The sequence below is a fragment of the Podarcis pityusensis genome (assembly GCF_964106645.2).
Source record: "Podarcis pityusensis genome assembly, chromosome: 2".
NCBI classification, from domain to species: Eukaryota; Metazoa; Chordata; class Lepidosauria; order Squamata; family Lacertidae; genus Podarcis; species Podarcis pityusensis.
In genome coordinates, this window is record NC_138029.1 from 62,754,165 (window position 1) to 62,771,180 (window position 17,016).

At 41.8% G+C, this 17,016-nt stretch overlaps 1 protein-coding gene and 1 long non-coding RNA gene across 9 annotated transcripts; one reads left to right on the forward strand and one right to left on the reverse strand.

Moving 5' to 3' along the window:
* On the forward strand, positions 1-9,780 carry LOC308469245. The gene is made up of 3 exons (XR_013982046.1): positions 1-4,864; positions 9,472-9,558; positions 9,675-9,780. It is a non-coding gene; the product is annotated as an uncharacterized lncRNA (long non-coding RNA).
* Positions 6,051-14,118, reverse strand: CBY3 (chibby family member 3). Of its 8 annotated transcripts, none has more exons than XM_080991441.1 (3): positions 9,262-9,455; positions 7,831-8,074; positions 6,051-6,690 (listed from the first exon to the last, which is right to left on the reverse strand). In XM_080991441.1, exon 3 carries the CDS (start codon positions 6,634-6,636, stop codon positions 6,145-6,147), a length of 492 nt encoding a protein of 163 aa, XP_080847567.1. In that variant the 5' UTR covers positions 6,637-6,690; positions 7,831-8,074; positions 9,262-9,455; the 3' UTR covers positions 6,051-6,144. The 8 variants fall into 8 exon arrangements, with proteins under 8 accessions (XP_080847567.1, XP_080847569.1, XP_080847572.1 ...); XM_080991443.1 differs by lacking the exon at positions 7,831-8,074 and adding an exon at positions 7,493-7,567 and having other exon boundaries at positions 9,262-9,278; XM_080991446.1 differs by lacking the exons at positions 7,831-8,074; positions 9,262-9,455 and adding an exon at positions 12,564-14,118.
* Positions 14,119-17,016: the final 2,898 nt, after the last annotated feature.

Here is a 17,016-nt window from a genome sequence, read left to right on the forward strand (position 1 = left end):
TGCATCGACCACCCCAGGGCTGCAGTCCCTGATCCTCCCGAGGAAGAAGCGAACGCCGCGGAATGCGCTAGGGCTAAAGTGAACACGCTGGAGCTGCGGATCGAGCCCCCTATCTTGGAGCAGCTGGAATCCTATGGACGTTCTTACTCCGTCACATAATAACTCTGCATCCTTATCTCCGCTGGTGGTTCTGCTCCTCTGAAGAGCCTTTCCATACTTAAATACAGAGGGGCCAAGGAAGGGCAGTCAGTCGTATCCTTTCAGACCCTCCAAGTGTCCCTATTTTCTGATGTCCAGGTTTCTGATTTGATCCCGGAATGTCCCACTTTTCCTTAGGTTGTCCCTATTTTCATTGGAGAAATGTTGGAGGGTATGGCATTATCCAACCCCAACCCCCCAGCCATCTGAAGGCAGCCCTGTAAAGGGAAGTGGTTTTTTAAAATGTTTAATGTTTTAACCATGTTTTCATGTATGTTGGAAGCTGCCCAGAGTGGCTGGGGCAACCCAGTAAGATGTGTGGGTTAAAACTAGTAAAATTGTCATTATGGAATGGGACATCCCTATTTTCATCTGAGAAATGTTGGAGGGTATGTCCTTGGTGCAGGGGAGCCAGGTATTTGCCCCTCAATTTAGCTTCCAGAGTGTTGGGCTAGGAGACTAGGGTTAAAATCCCTGCTCAGCCATGAGGCTCACTGGGGCCACTCAAAGCCTCTCAGCCTAAACTACCTCACAGTGTTGTTGTGAAGATAAAAAAGAGAGGAGGAGAACCACTTGTGCCACCTTGAGCTCATTGGAGATGAAGTGGGATAGAAATGTGGCAAATAAATTTCACCTTTTCCCAACATTCCACACCTGACACACAATCTGTTCACTAGCACATTGATTGCAGTTGATAGGATGTGTGTCATTTTAAGACTGGTGACAAGTGACTCTTTCCCCCCATGCTACTTTGTGAACTTCTAAAACGAACATGGGTGTAGACAGGGAGGGGCAGCTGCCCCCAAAATCAATAAAAATACATAGCTAACTGAGGTTCTGCGCCCCCTAACAAAATGCCTGCCCCCCCAAAAAAAATCCTGGCTAAGTCCATGAAAAAGAATGTTGCATCACCACAGTGAAAAAGTGTCTGAAGTGTGTAGAGCAAAACAAGACACACCACCAGCAGCTCACAATGTGGGCAACCTTTTGCTTTTGTTTTTTAAAGCTCTTAAAACACTGTGCTGACCTCTCCTGTACTCAAGTGCATATCTTCCATAATTTAAGGCAGTGTGCATATGTGAGAAAGAGAAGCAGAAAATGCAAGTATGGCTGTTCCCCAACTGTGGGCCTTATCCCCCTTCCCCCCTCTCTGTTACATACAGCCAATTATCTGTTGATCCTAGCTCTGAGCTGGCATAGTAGAGCACTAAAGTTTAAAGTCCAAGTTTGTCCACTTGCAGAAAAGTCTCCGGTTTCTTTTACCAGTCCTCCTACTTTAACAAGTGAATGTATCATCCAAAGGTTAAACCGACAAAAAGTTTGTCCATCTGCTTTTAAAGACTTCCACTGTCTTTAAAAAGTTACATGAATTTCAGTGGGCCTTATCGCTAAGTAAGTTTGTATGGGATTGCAATCTTAGGGTTATCTCTTAAATTCAGCAGGTAAAAGAATGTAAGGGGGGGTGTCAATTATTTGCAAGGACCTGGTGGCTGCACCTCCTAGTAGCAGCACATATGAAGAGAGCAAAGCATTGGAAGATGGTAGGAAAGTATACCATGCAGGTTTTATTCATGTGGCAGGTAGCATTATCATCAGGGAGAAAGACATAGTGGGAAAAATAGGATAACTTTGTGAAGATCTGGTTCCTCTTTTTTTTATACATCAAACAGGGTAGGATGTGTCTCTCCTCTGATCATGCAGAGCTCATTCTGGAAAGACTCAGATGGTATGTGATATAGCCATGATTCCTAGCAAGTATGAGAGAAATCAGAGGTTGAATTCATTGTACTCAGGCTGATGTTTTATTGTTTTGCTTTTTTATATAAAAAAACCCTGTCCCTTAGTTTAATATTTTAAAAGGCTGTCCCATTAGAGCACTTGTCAGACATATTTGGTGCAAAATATTCTATCCAACAGAGTTTGATAGCAGATACTCCTTTTAAAAACATTCAGAAAGTGTTCAGAAAGTGATGTTGGGGGATGAGTGTTCGGACCCCTGGGTGTGGGGTGCCCAAGGTTCCGTCCTCTCCCCCTTGCTCTAGTTATCTCCCACTTGAACTACTGCAGTGCACTCTACATGGGGCTACCTTTGAAGGTAACCCGGAAACTGCAACTAATCCAGAATGTGGCAGCTAGACTGGTGACTGGGAGTGGCCACCAAGACCACATAACACCGGTCCTGAAAGACTTACATTGGCTCCCAGTATGTTTCCAACCACAATTCAAAGTGTTGATGCTGACCTTTAAAGCCCTGAACAGCCTTGGTCCAGTATACCTGAAGGAGCATCTCTACCCCCATCGTTCAGCCCAGACACTGAGGTCCAGCATCGAGGGCCTTCTGGCGGGTCCATCACTGCGACATGAGGTTACAGGGAACCAGGCAGAGGGCCTTCTCGGTGGTGGCACCCACCCTGTGGAATGCCCTCCCACCAGATGTCAAGGAAATAAACAACTATCTGATCTTTAGAAGACATCTGTTTAGGGAAGTTTTTAATGTTTGAAGTTTTATTCTGTTTAATATTTTTGTGGGAGGAGCCCAGAATAGCTGGGAAAACCCAGCCAGATGGGCAGGGTATAAATAATAATTTTTTATTCTTATTCCTTATTTTTACAAATTTTGGCTGGGAAACAATCCATGCGAGTCACAGAAAATTAGAAAAGGAAAGCATTTTAAGGCATAAGAGGTAAATTATTAGTCTAGTACAGGCTTCCTCAACCTCGGCCCTCCAGATGTTTTGAGACTACAATTCCCATCATCCCTGACCACTGGTTCTGCTAACTAGGGATCATGGGAGTTGTAGGCCAAAAACATCTGGAGGGCCAAGGTTGAGGAAGCCTGGTCTAGTATGAGTTCTACTTTGCTTCTTAGTATCCCTCACGTGAAGTGTGAGTCTCTAATTAAACTGCTATATAGGGCAAAGAGCTGTATATAGGGCAGTGGAGATGTGCAGAAACAAAGCTTATTTAACAGCAGAGATGATGATGATGATGATGACTCCTATGGTGCAATTTACCAATTTTCTGTGAGCCACATAAAAAACATTTTATTAAAGAAAAAACCCACTAAATCAGCTAAGGAGGGGGAGAGGTACCGGTAATATACATTTGCTTTCGTAGCTAGGGGTTATTTTTAAGTATTATGATGAACCAAAATGTAACAAAAGTTTTGAGTCTCCAGAACTTTTTATCAAGCCGAATATTCAAAGTGAAGTAGGCTAAAATATTGGTTCCATTAGCATGACAGCTCCTGCATTCTGGAACTCCCTGCTTATGATGCATACTTCTAGCTGTTGGTTTGCCTGCACATAAGTCTGAATAATTAGACTTCAATTAGACTTACTTCCAACCTAAAGAGTGCTTAATTTTGGCTGGATAATCCCCACTAGTTTTCTTTTTAAAAAATATCCAAAGGGACTAATGGCATACAGTGGTGAATTATATTAGAAGTTGTCTAATTAGTTGAAAGATAAACTGGATTTCTACATATCTTTTGCCAGTTTTTCTTCTAAATAAACTGCAACAATCTGTTTATCCATTTGTATCAACAAGGTATGCAATGCACTAGAAATAATGAAGAAAATATAAAACAAAGCATATTGAATGTTGTATACTGTACCAGTATGAGGGGGGGGGGGGATGTTACCAGTTTCTGAAGTACAGTAACAGAACCACAGATTGGAAAATATATCTGAAATACAGCCTTGAATATTGAGGGAACTGGCACTGTCCTTCTAGCTTCACCTTCTGGCTTTCAGCAACTTTGCCATATGCCCATTCCATTCATTGCAAAGAGCAACCCTAATACCATTTAAAACAGCTGCAGATGATTTGATAAGAGCTGCTACTTATCTGAAATGGCAAAGAGGCAGAAGCCGCTGCTCGGAGCCAGGTCAGCAAAAGATAAGTTTAAAGTATCAACATATAATTTTCCAAGTAAGAACGTTTCCAGTGAAATGTTGTATAACCCCAGGGATGAAGGTTAAAAAAAAGAAGTGGTTGTCACAAAGACCAAAGTGGGGGAAGAGCTTTTGAGTAAATTATAATAAAATATTGACGTGCACTATAGTGTTACTGATTAGATTTGGATTTATATATTTGTGAAAGTTTCTTCTCTAGCAATTCTGCCAAGAAAAGTGGATTTGACAGCACGTTCTTTTCTCCTGGGCCAACTCAACAGCTGTATCTGCCTGCCTTTATATGGAATGTTATGAGGTTTAGAAATGGAGCAAGCCAACTACTGGGTTTACCACACGTGCTGTGGTAACTTTCAGTTTTTGAGGCCCCTAGTCAGTGGTGGCTGGTGCCCACTGGACTTGGTGGAGCTGCTAGAAGGTCATGGAGGCATGACCAAGTTGTTCAAAGCAGCATTAATGGTAACATGGACATTAACACATGTAGTGGGGGGAAAAACTATTATCTTGATTCAGGCTACAGGCATTAGGATTTATTAAGAAATTGTAGTCCTGCTGTTTCACACTCCCTCTGAAATTCTTCTGTTCAAGAATGGCCCATTTAAACTCAGAATATCCACAGATGCTGAAATGCTCTCTCCCCCCCCCCCCCGACCACCCTTTCTGATCTGTAATAATTTATTTTACTTCAATACCGGCCTGTTCGTTCCATAGAGAATGCAGAAAGGCATTGCTGACTGATATCACATTGGAAGGTGAGCAGATGATTGAACCCTTGATGTTGTGACTGACATGGTGTTTTGTAATAGTGTTGCCTAAGTAGATACTGGTCCAGTGTTTGTGTGCCTGCTCTGTGATTTATTGTTGCTGACAAGTAAGTGTTTTAGGTTAGGGTGCTATCTGCCTATCATCATTGATGTAGCCAGGATTTATGTTGGGGGGGGAGGTTGAGGCTTCATGTTAGAACCTCAGTTAAGTTTTTTTATTGATTTACTTGACTTGGAGGGCAGCCCCCCCGGCTATTCCCACGATTATCATGATTATCATGTTATGTGTGCTTGTTAGTTGTGCAAGCTACCTTTTTGCAAAAGGCCCAGCCAAAAATCGTTCCCACTTCTTACTCCCAGTTCTCTACCCACACTGCACATTTTGATACATTAAGATGTTCCCCTGCTGGATCCATGCTGCTGTGCTGTAACTGACCACCAAATTACTAGGAGTCCTGTCCTCTGGTGTTGGTGGGGGTGGAAACGGAGGGTAAAGGTTAGATTTAGTTGTATGTGGCTCTCCATTCAGACAATTTAAATTACATTGCCTCTTTTGCATGTGTAACATTTCATTCTTGAACGCCAGCCACAAGTAAGCATAAGATTCCAGCTAGCTTCCATTTATTCCCTACCATGCTCCAAGCCCCACATTATTTCTCCCTTTGCACTGGAGAAATGACAGTGTGATTTCTCTCTCCCCCCACCTCTGCCCAAATTGGTGTAGCATTGTCTTCCAGCAGCTCAAGGAGTTTTGCAAGCAATTCTATCTCATCCAAGTAATCAGTCAAAAACAGTATCATGCAGTTCATTATAATGCAGTTCATGTATTGTTTCTGATAGCTCTGGACTTCTGTGATTACACATTGCAGTACATAGAAATGAAGTGTGAGATGGATGGAAGAGAATATTATAATTCAGCAGTAGAATTATTTCAGTGATAGCCATGAAATATAGCCTGTCAGTTGGGATAACATATAATGGGCTAGGATACTTTGAATCACAAATGTAAGTTGGCTTTTAAGAGGCAGGCTCTATCGAGGATATTGTAAGTAGGAAAAAGAGATCAGGTATATTTGTGGCTTGTTTCAGTTATGATCCTTAGATCAAAATATAAAAACCATGTGCTATTACAGAGAATGGAGCAATAAAAAAAATATTGATCCATCAAACGAAATCATTTTCTTCAAGATTTTATTTAATGTCTGGACATGGGAAGGCAAACTTCTTCAGAAATACAATTCTCTCTGGTCTTGGGTCCAAGATGTTTATTAAGACCGGAGCATCAGCACCTTGCTTGGCTTCTTAATCTTTGGGTGCCATGAAGTCATGTCCAGCTTTTTCTCTACTGAGTGTAGTCGTGCTGTGGTCTCTGTCAGCATGTCCATTAGCAGCTCAAGCTGCAACTTCAAGTAATTGTTCTCTTCCAGTAGAGCTTTGTTTGCTTTCTTCAGGGCCTTGTTGGGTGATTCCTTATCATGATGAGAGGAGGAGGAATATAACTGTAGTAAGGGCATCTGCGGAGGGACACCATCACCCTGCCACGCACCCCCCTGGAAGACAAACTTGGCTTTGTTCAGCTGTGTACTTGGAGGGCCGTAATCCATCCCTAGTTCAGCTTGCCGGGTTTTGTAGTCCAACAGATAGTAAGTGGACAAAGAGGTTGTTTGGCGAAGTGTTGGCCGCCTGGGTAGAAATCTTTGAGAAAAATGGTCAGCCCAGTAATCACGCACATCCTGCAGAATTTGAGAAATGGTTTCCATGATGAGGAGAGCTAGGGATGGAGGATGTCAATAAGAGTCCTACAGAAGAAAGTTCTGGAACAGAAAGCCAACATGTGCAGTGTTACAGAGGAGCAGAGACATTATATGGCATTGCTAAAATGAAAACAACAACAACCAACAAGAAGCAGAAAATCAATATCTACACTATGACATTGAGGGGATGAATGACAGGGAGATAAATTGTCAGGGTAACTATTGCAAAACAGTGCAATCCTAAGGTGATAGTGAGGAGCTTCTGTGGTAGAGAACCTACCACTTCCTAAGCCCTTCTGGTTGATGCACACCAGGGCAGAAGGTGTGTAGGGGTGTGTGGGTGTGTGGGTGTGGTGTTTATTATTTGCCATTGGGCCTTTTAAAGAAATAAAATGTTGCCCCTCCTAGCAGAAGGGGATATAATTACACCCAGGGTGGATTTGATTTAAATCAAATTGATTTAAATCACAATTTAAATCACTAGTCAGTAAGGCTTGATTTAAATCACTAGTAAGACTTGATTTAAATCATTTTCTTACAGGAAGACTTATTCTTGCTGGTATGATCTTAATTTTTACAACAGATGGTTTCATTTTTGGAATAATAAATTTTCAGAGTAGTTTTTATTTGTTTTTCTGAATAATTTATATATTGTTTTACTGGTATACAACCTCCCAAGGGATGCATTATTGATAATGATTAATATAATCCTTTAAAAAAAAAAAAGACAGATTGACCCATAAATCAACCTTAACCTATTTAAAAGTCTGGGCACATTTTAAAAAGTCTTCAGCCAAAAATTTAATACTTCCTTTGGGAAGCAAGTTCTAAATGTGGAGCACCACAATGAAAGAGGACCTACCCCAAGTCATGTCATGTCTCGTCTAGCATCAGGGAGTAGAGAGACCCACAGAAATCCCTTCATTGAGGATCATACCTAGTCATAAGCATGTGGAAAGAGGCAGATCCCCAAGTTAGCAATTGCTTGTGAAAGACATTTCCCTTGTGGTGGCCCCCATTTCATTTAGGACAAACTGAGTAAACACAACAACACTATTTGGTATTTGGGTTGTGTAAAGTTTATGCTCCAGCACCTGAGAAAATACAGTGGAATTACATTTTATTCAACTAGTGCCTGCCACCAATATTACCAGGGGTGGGTGAGCATAAGTATATCTCATAGTTACTTTGGTTTCATACCAGTTTAGCATGCATGGCTTCCTCCTAATAATTCTGGGAATTGTAGTTCAGTAAGGATGCTGAGAAATATCTGTTTAGAGGACCCTCCAGCTCCTTCCCTTACAGAAGTATCAGGGGTAAGTGAATGACTGTTATCCGGTGTATTGCAATGGGGAGATGGGGAACCTGTGGCCTTCCAGGTGTTGTTGGATTCCAGCCCGTATCAGCTCCAGCCAGAATGCCCAGTGGTCAGGTATAATGGAATCTGTAGTCCAGAAACACAATAGGGATAATGGATGTTGTACTCCAAATATTTCTGTGTCTATACACAGTGTCTATACAATGCTGCTTCTGTTTGGATATTTTTGTTTTTTTTCCTCATTGAATAAACTGTTTTACTTGTTTTTAATTATGTAATTATATTGTAACCTGCCCTGGGACCTTATGATGAGAGGCAGGTATAGAAGTATTATAAATAAGATTCCTCATCCCTGCCATTGACCTATCTCCTCTCCAGTATCAGTGGGTGTTATTATTAATGAGTACAGACAGCAGTCATATAATAACCCAGCTTCACACTGGCTGGCAGTGCCATTGTCACATCACCAACACCTTCCCATTCCCTCCCCCCTCCCCCCCCCCGCCTTTTCTCTTCCTTGCCTAAGTCCTATTCCACATAAATAACAGCAAGGGATTGATGTAAAATAGAACATTGACTTGAGGGATTGCCGTTGCTCAAATCGCTAGCACCCCCATGCAACAACTCAATAGAATTTGCAACATGGATCCCAGTAGCAGCATGGGAAGACCATTTACCCCATTGGATATTTTTTTAAAAAAAGTTAAATGAGTCTGACCTGGATCATTTCCTCAATTAAGAATGTCATACAAATGCATTTTCCCCTTAACTTGCCTCCCCCTAGCCCTAAGAAAGCCAACTGCCTCTAGGGCCAAGACTTTAGTGAGCTTGACACAAATGTCAACGTATGACTCATTCCCTTATGCTAGTAAAAGAGCATGTCATTTCATGGCAATAGGACCAGTGAGCTACTCTGGTGGGTGTGAAGAGATTCCGTCTTCCCACTGTACAGTATTCTGTGGAACTCAGTGCAGCCATAGGAGCTGCTGAAGTTAGCACACGTACGCACCAGTGGAATAAGATTAAGGGAAATATTAAAGAAATGCCAGGTTGAAGTCAACTATCTTCTATTCACTTAGGTTAGCCAATGTTTCAATGGGTCTACTCTGAGTAGGGCTAACATTGGCTACAGCCTGCAATTTGGCTCTCAGTTTAAGAAGGATGCATTGCTTTATCTGAGGCACTTCTCCTAATTTAACCCGTCACAACTTTGCCACACCTATTAAAAGGCTTTCTAACAAACATATGGAGGCAGGTCACCCACCAGCCATTAAAAAAACATTTTCTTCGGTTTCTCAAAATACTCTGCTCACCAGACAGTACTTTGTTGCAGTCACTTAATTTTTTGCTTCTGTTGAAACCTCAGAAATGAACAAGTTGGGCATGGGAAATAATCTGTTTGTTGCTTTTCAGTAACACATGGAAAAATTGTGCCTGACATCATGTTGATTGCCTCATGTCATCATGTGGTTTGCAGTGTCTCACAATTACTTTTCTTACTTTGGCCAATCATATTTTTGTAGGCAGTAGACACCCTGATGTGCATATCTGTGCTTCACTGCTGTCAGCAATCAGCTCAGTGTTTAGCTTGAGCTGATTAAAACAAACTGGTGAGTTAACTATTTACATATATGGCACCTGCACTGGGCAAAGTACTCAGAATTAATTAATTAATTAATCAATATATTGGACATTTGCACAATAACCTGTTCATTACTGGTGGCAGTATAGATTTAATGTTCAAAGACTTCCTAAACTTCTTGATGATTGTGGCTAGTAGCTAACCACTCAACATTGGAAGACGGCTACCAACCTGAATTTAGAGACATGGTGGGGTCGACTATGGAAAGTAGCCCTAATAGAGAAAGTGACAAAACAGCTTGGATCACTGCAGAATATAAAAGGCAAGGAGAACTTTGGAACAGTTTGGCATACGTTTATTCAACATGCTAGAAAAGACAGGGTTGCTGTATTGCCACACGTCACCATCAACAAATGGTTCATGTTGGAATAATCTGTTAGGAAGACATGCAAGATACTCTTGATCTGAACAGAGATCAAAATGAATGGCTGAAGTATTTATAAACTTACCTGTTACTTAACTAACTGGAAAAAAATAACATTGCATTGTCTGGAGGGAGGGGAGTTTCCTGTCATATGTATTTTTGAAAATGCAAAATTAGGTATTTAATTTTTAAAAATGCAGGCTGCTGGTACATATTTGACACAAGGATGTATTGTGCAAATGTAGCAATTAATATGTTCTTTGAGTATATTTCCTGCATAGATTTTTATCTTTCTGTATATTCCCTAAGATACTTAGTTGGAAAGCTTAAAGCATGTTATAAGGTCCCAACTCTCTGATGCTACATTCGTTTTGAAAATCAACTTCATACAATATAGTAGCTTTCATGCAACTACTTCAAGGTGTATGGACTTCAAAGGTCATTATTAGGAAATGTATAGAGTAAGTCAGAGAACAATCTGTAGGATTCCAGCATGTTTGAATCTAATTAGCGCATGAAGAGGTTAAACTATAGAGAAAGCTGTTCTATCAGGCTAAGCCCATGTCATCATTTCCTACCTTAAGATGAAATGGGTCACATAACCTTTGCTATCTCTCTATGTGGATTTCAGTACGCAGGGAGTTCTGAGCTGGTCACTCCAGCTGCCCACATGGCTTTAAGGATCTTCTTTAGTGTTAGACCAGAATGGAGTAGAGTAGACCCATTGAAATTAATTAACATTATTAAGTCAGGCCCATTAATTTAAGAAGTATACTCTGAGTAAAACTCATTTGTGGTATCATGCCACTTTGAGCAGTCATGTCTTCCCCCAAAGAATCCTGGGAACTGTAGTTTCCTAAGGATGCTGAGAGTTATTAGGAAATTTTCTATGTGCTTCTCAGTACTACAATTCTTAGATTTCCCTGGGAAGAGAGATTGTTAAACCACTTTGGGAACTGTAGCTATTTGAGAAAATTGGGGGTCCCCTAATAACTCTCAGCACCCTTAACTACACTTCCCAGGATTCTTTGGAGGAAGTAATGACTGATTAAAGTGGCATGGCAATAGGTGTACTTATAATGTATAGTGGAGATTGGGCCTCAGTTGAATACGAATCTCAGTATTTTGTGGGAGCTTTAGTTTTGCATGATCAAAGTGGACTGAAGTCACCCTAGCATGACAAATCCATTTTTAAAAATCCATACTTTTGGAAAGAAAAGGGGAAAGTGTCGATGAACAAATTATTAATGGGAAGATGTGTAAACACCCCACAAGCAAATCAGAATGAAAGCTCATTCTCATATAAGTTCCCCATAAACAAATCAGAACAAAATGCACACCAAAGACCAGACATTGTCTAAGCATTGCGAAAGCTTTGTGCAACCAAATCAAGATGAATGCTGGATAAACAGGTTGTCTGAAGGAGCCCTAGGATCCCCTTCCTTACAAGCAAGCACCGTTTGGAGAAAACTGGTCATGGCAAAGCAGCTTTTGGAAAAAAACATAGCTGGGGAAAATATTCAGCACCCACTTCCTGACTGACACTTCTCTGCTTTAGATCACGTACAACCCGAACTATATATTTATTCGGGAATGCTTAGAAATCTTACGCAAAAGTCAAATCACTGTCAGAGCTAAAAGGTAAAGGTAAAGGGACCCCTGACCATTAGGTCCAGTCGTGACCGACTCTGGAGTTGCAGTGCTCATCTCGCTTTATTGGCCGAGGGAGCTGGCGTACAGCTTCTGGGTCATGTGGCCAGCATGACTGTCAGAGCTAGTTAGAGCCTAAATCTTTTGGTCACAGACCAAAGTGGGTCAGAAGAGAATTGGAGTGCAAACCTGTGCACACTCACCTGGGAGGAAGTCCCATTAAATTTAGTCAGATATGCTTCAAGTAAACTGTGTATTGGATTGGGCTGTTAACTGTGAGAGGATTTAGGCCCCTCTTGAAACAAAATGGAGTTGGGCCGTATACTACCCAATTGCACACTGCTTTAGATCTGTCTTAAAGGTAAAGGTAAAGGTACCCCTGCCCGTACGGGCCAGTCTTGCCAGACTCTAGGGTTGTGCGCTCATCTCACTCTATAGGCCGGGAGCCAGCGCTGTCCGCAGACACTTCCGGCTCACGTGGCCAGCGTGACAAGCTGCATCTGGCGAGCCAGCACAGCACACGGAATGCTGTTTACCTTCCTGCTATAAAGCGGTACCTATTTATCTACTTGCACCTGGGGGTGCTTTCGAACTGCTAGGTTGGCAGGCGCTGGACCGAACGACGGGAGCGCACCCTGCCGCGGGGATTCGAACCGCTGACCATGCGATCGGCAAGTCCTAGGCGCTGAGGCTTTTACCCACAGCGCCACCCGCGTCCCTTAGATCTGTCTTAAGACAAACTTAATAGAAATGTCCAGTTAAAAGGTTGCCTCTGAATTTGTTTCTTGGCCTGAAAAGAACAAGGAATCTTTTATCTTTCTCTCTCTTTTTTTTAACATCATAGGTTTCTATCCTTAACTCTTGTCTCTAGCCTTCCCATTTCTCCTCTTCTTTCCCTCACTGATCTGGATGTGCTTTTTCTGATCAAAGTGAGTATTATTTAGACCAGTCTGACCTACTTCTGCCCTGCAGCTGGCTCCCTTTTGTTATGGATGCAGCTACTATGGCAACCTGTGTAACACATCTGCATCACAAAGAGTAGCTTCAAGTAGACTCATTTCCATTGCTACTTTGGGGTTTCACGGCAGGCTTTTTTCACACACTTGTGGCAGGCTATTTGTTCACATGCTGGGAAATACATTGATGCTCAGTATGAGATGCACTGCATCCAAGATGCTGACCTGTATTCTTTTGAAATTACAGCTCTAGGATTCAGGATATTTCATTAGGCCTTCAACACTCTTGATAGTAGAGTGTAAATTGCTACTGTCTGTAAACTGGATGCTTACTAAATGTTAATTTGTGAATATATTACCTGCTTTGTGCTTATAAAAGTATAGTGACTCTGGAGGCAAACACACACATTTTGCCCTTAAAGCTGAAACTTAAAAGTGATAGGCTGTAACCAGCTAAATCATACTAAAAGTAGATCCATTAAAATCAATGGACTCCGTAACTCCATTGATTTGAGTGGCTCTGTTCTGAGTATGGCTTAGATGGATACAATCCCATAGGGAGTATTGTTTTAAGGGGGGAAAACCAAAAGTTTCATGATGTGGGGTGAATTAAAATATACATTTTTGTTAAAATTATTTTGTTTACATAATATTTAATGCCTAAAGGACTGCTAAAGTAAGAGATGACTCACATGACTCCTATATGTTGGGGCTGTTCACTAATTATCTCTTTAAAAGTTTATTAAATGGATTTTTAATATATACGTTAGTATAAGAAAACAATGGGAAGGAAAAATGTCTAAAATGAAGGAATGTATATACATATGAATTGTGCATACATGAACTTATTTTTTAAAAAAATATGATACCTGGCATTTTTCTACCGAGAAGGTCTTCAACACATTAGAATAATAGAATTGTAGGGTCCACAAGACAGGGACAATTAGAAGGGGCCACTAGGGTCATCCAGTTCAATCCCCTGCAATACAGGAATCTTTTTGCCCAATGCGGAACCCAGGACCCTGAGATCAACAGTCTCATGATCTACCAAAGAAGCTATCCCTTCAGGATTAGTTGAGATGCAGGGAGCTTCAGTCTAGGATATCTGTACAGCCTGTAGAATGGCAAGTCCTTCAGGTATGTAAAATGGCTTAAGTTTTGCTTGTTTTCAGCCGCACCTAATAATCAAGCAGGGTTGAATCTGTGCTTAAAGTTTTGGTTGTTTAATTAAAGGCTGCAGATTTAATCCGCACATTAGTATACCAGCGGCAAGTATTCGCATGAGAACGATTAGGTTTGAATGTCTGTTTTTTGTTTGTTTGCATTTTCAAAAACAGAAACAGAGAGCATACTTAACCCCCCTCCGCCTCCCCCATCCCACTTACAACTTCGTACCAAATACAGCATATATACATATACCATATGACTTCCCTTCCACCCTTTTCCTGGTTCCTTTGCTTTTCTACTACTCTGCATAATCTACATCTTTTTGTAGATCATCCAATTTGTTATCTATTAAAAACTCTTTATCTATTTCAACTCTGCTAGATTTACTCAAGACCTGCTAAGCTATGTATTTGTTTATAAAATATTCAATAAACATTATCCATTCAAAGCTTTGGTTGATTAATTGAAGCCTGCAGATTTAATCCGAACAAACATACGTTAGTACCAGTGGCAAGTATTAGCATGAGAAGTATAGGGTTTGAATGCCTGTTGATGGGCCATGTGAGTATTCTCAAGCTGTGCCCACCCCCAAAAATCGATACGCCCATGGTTGGTTGCACAATGTTTAGCTAAACATTACACAATAAACTTTCAGATTTATTCAAGGTTTTGCAAAACAAGTTCTAGGTAACTCCTTGTTTTGACTACACCACATATTCCTAATGCCTTTAATCTTTGCGTCTGTGTTTCGATCTAATAGCGACCACCATGAGAATTGGCAAAGGTCTCATATATCTTGCACACATACTGAGCACACTGAATCAGTATGACTGCTGCTACCTACCTTATCCTTATGACAGTATTCTAGAAGCACTGCTAAAATATCCCCCACCCCCGAAGAAAAAATTGTAGTAACTACTTTGCCATTGCAGGACTATTGAAATGGTGGAATAATATTGGTTATTATAGATAAGGCACAGTATTTATTTAGGTAAAGGGACCCCTGACTGTTAAGTCCAGTCGCGGACGACTCTGGGGTTGCGGCACTCGTCTCGCTTTACAGGCCGAGGGAGCCAGCGTTTGTCCACAGCTTCTGGGTCATGTGGCCAGCATGACTAAGCCGCTTCCGGCGAACCAGAGCAGCGCACGGAAATGCCACTAACCTGCCCGCCGGAGCGGTACCTATTTATCTACTTGCACTTTGACGTGCTTTCAAACTGCTAGGTTGGCAGGAGCAGGGACCGAGCAACGGGGGCTCACCCCGTCGCAGGGATTCGAACTGCCGACCTTCTGATCGGCAAGTCCTAGGCTCTGTGGTTTAGACCACAGCGCCACCCATGTCCCTTTATTTATTTAATAAGCCCCATATTAAATTGATTTGTATAACAAACCATAAGTTGTTTGAGCCTCAGGCTTATTAAAAGTGCTTTAAAAACACTGTGATTTAAATTATTATCCACTTTCTGTCAGCAGCTGCTTTTGGTTTTCCAGCCCAAATTCCATAATCCAAGACCTCCTACCCAGTCCAAGTCTAGAACTTGACCGGCTTCAGAAAGCTCCTGCTTTTTTTTGACTTAAAATCAGAGACATTATGTTTTTGCCCCTAACAAAGCTTCGAATGAAAATTCCAACAGGAAGCTGGGTGACGTGCGTAGTCTGTGTTTTAGTTTTGACACAAACAGCAGGATACAGTACTTCAGTTAAGAAAATCTGATTTGTCTGAAGCGCATAAAAAAACCAATGTGGGTGCTAAACAAGAAGAGCAGGTAAGACACTGTTTCTTAAGCTAGCTCCTCATGTGATTATCAGCTTATCATGCCAAATCTGGATACACCCAAATTACAAAACAAGAAAGTTCAATTGTGCCAATAATACTTGGTTCAAGGACTGGTTCAATGTACAGTGTTCAAAGACAGTGCCTTTGTGAACAGTGCCATCTGGCGTGAAGGTGGGGTATTCAGGTATCCCAAAGAGAGCTCTCCTTGGTTTGCCCACTTGAAATGGATTGTTTGACTTACTGGTATCTTTCCTTCAAAAATGAGCAGATACCAAACAGAAAAATTGTAAAGCTATACTAGTAACTTTCCTTGGAGCCATATCTATATGTATGCTTAAAGATTAACCAGTTTATTATGGAATAAGGTTTCTTGGGCTAGAGTCCAGTTCACCAGAAGCATCATTCTTAGTAATCCATGAAACCTATGCATTAATACTGTTAGATGCTTGTTCATTTATGAAAATAAAATATAAAAAACAAATAATTAAAAGACAGGTGGTGGATAAAACTGCCCCAAAGGTACACAATAATTTTGTATGTGTGCTTTTCGTACACCATTATATGGATTTATTTATGTAAGATTTATACTCCGCTTGATTGTGTGTGTGTGGGGGGGGGACCCTCAAAGCAGTTCTCAAAAGATAAAACAGTAAAATCAAGAAAAAATTGACACATCTCCTTTAATACTAATGCAATTAAAATTACCTCAACTTTTTATGCATCTGGGTAGGCTTGTCTAAACAATGTTTTTAGCAGGCACCAAAAAATAGTGCAGGGAAGGTGCCTGCTTGAGCTCAATAGGCAGGGAGTTCTAAAGTGCAGGCGCTGCCAAAGGTCAGAGTTCTTACAAATGCGGGTATTTTGTGGCACCTGTATGTAGTAATGCCGGTTCCGTCCTATAGCGCATGAGCGAGGCCTTACATCAGGCATAGGCAAACTTCGGCCCTCCAGGTTTTGCGACTACAATTCCCATCATTCCTAACTAACAGGACCAGTGGTCAGGGATGATGGGAATTGTAGTCCCAAACATCTGGAGGGCCGGAGTTTGCCTATGCCTGCCTTACATGCTGCAGGCTGAACAGGTGTAGAAATACAGACCACTGCTGCCTCCCTCCCTCAGTCTTTCCACTTCATTCAAAGAACACCTCCCTGCCACTGCCTACGGAAACGCTCGGTGCCCGTTTTAAAAAGGCGCCCCAATCTACGCCTCGCTTCGGACCTCTCGGGACTACGCGCGAGACTACATTCCGCCCCGAATGCAAAGAGCGCTTCCCTCTAAGCAAGCCCGCTGTCTCTTTAAAGAATGAATCGGGATCCGATTTACGCTAAATACCCGCCTTCCCCGCCTCTGCCGCCCAATCCGCGGGGTCTTCGTGCCGAGACGGAGGAGCCAATGGGGACGCTCCACGAAGGGCAGCGCCGTAGGGACGTGGCTGAAGGCGAGAGCCTTGGTAAGTGACATGCCCTCCCGGCCAATCGGATCCAGGCGTGAATCCAAGGGCGGGAAGTTAG

Excerpts from the sequence above, each read along its gene's own strand:
- CBY3 (XM_080991446.1), bottom strand. The coding sequence starts at position 6,636 with ATGGAAACCATTTCTCAAATTCTGCAGGATGTGCGTGATTACTGGGCT.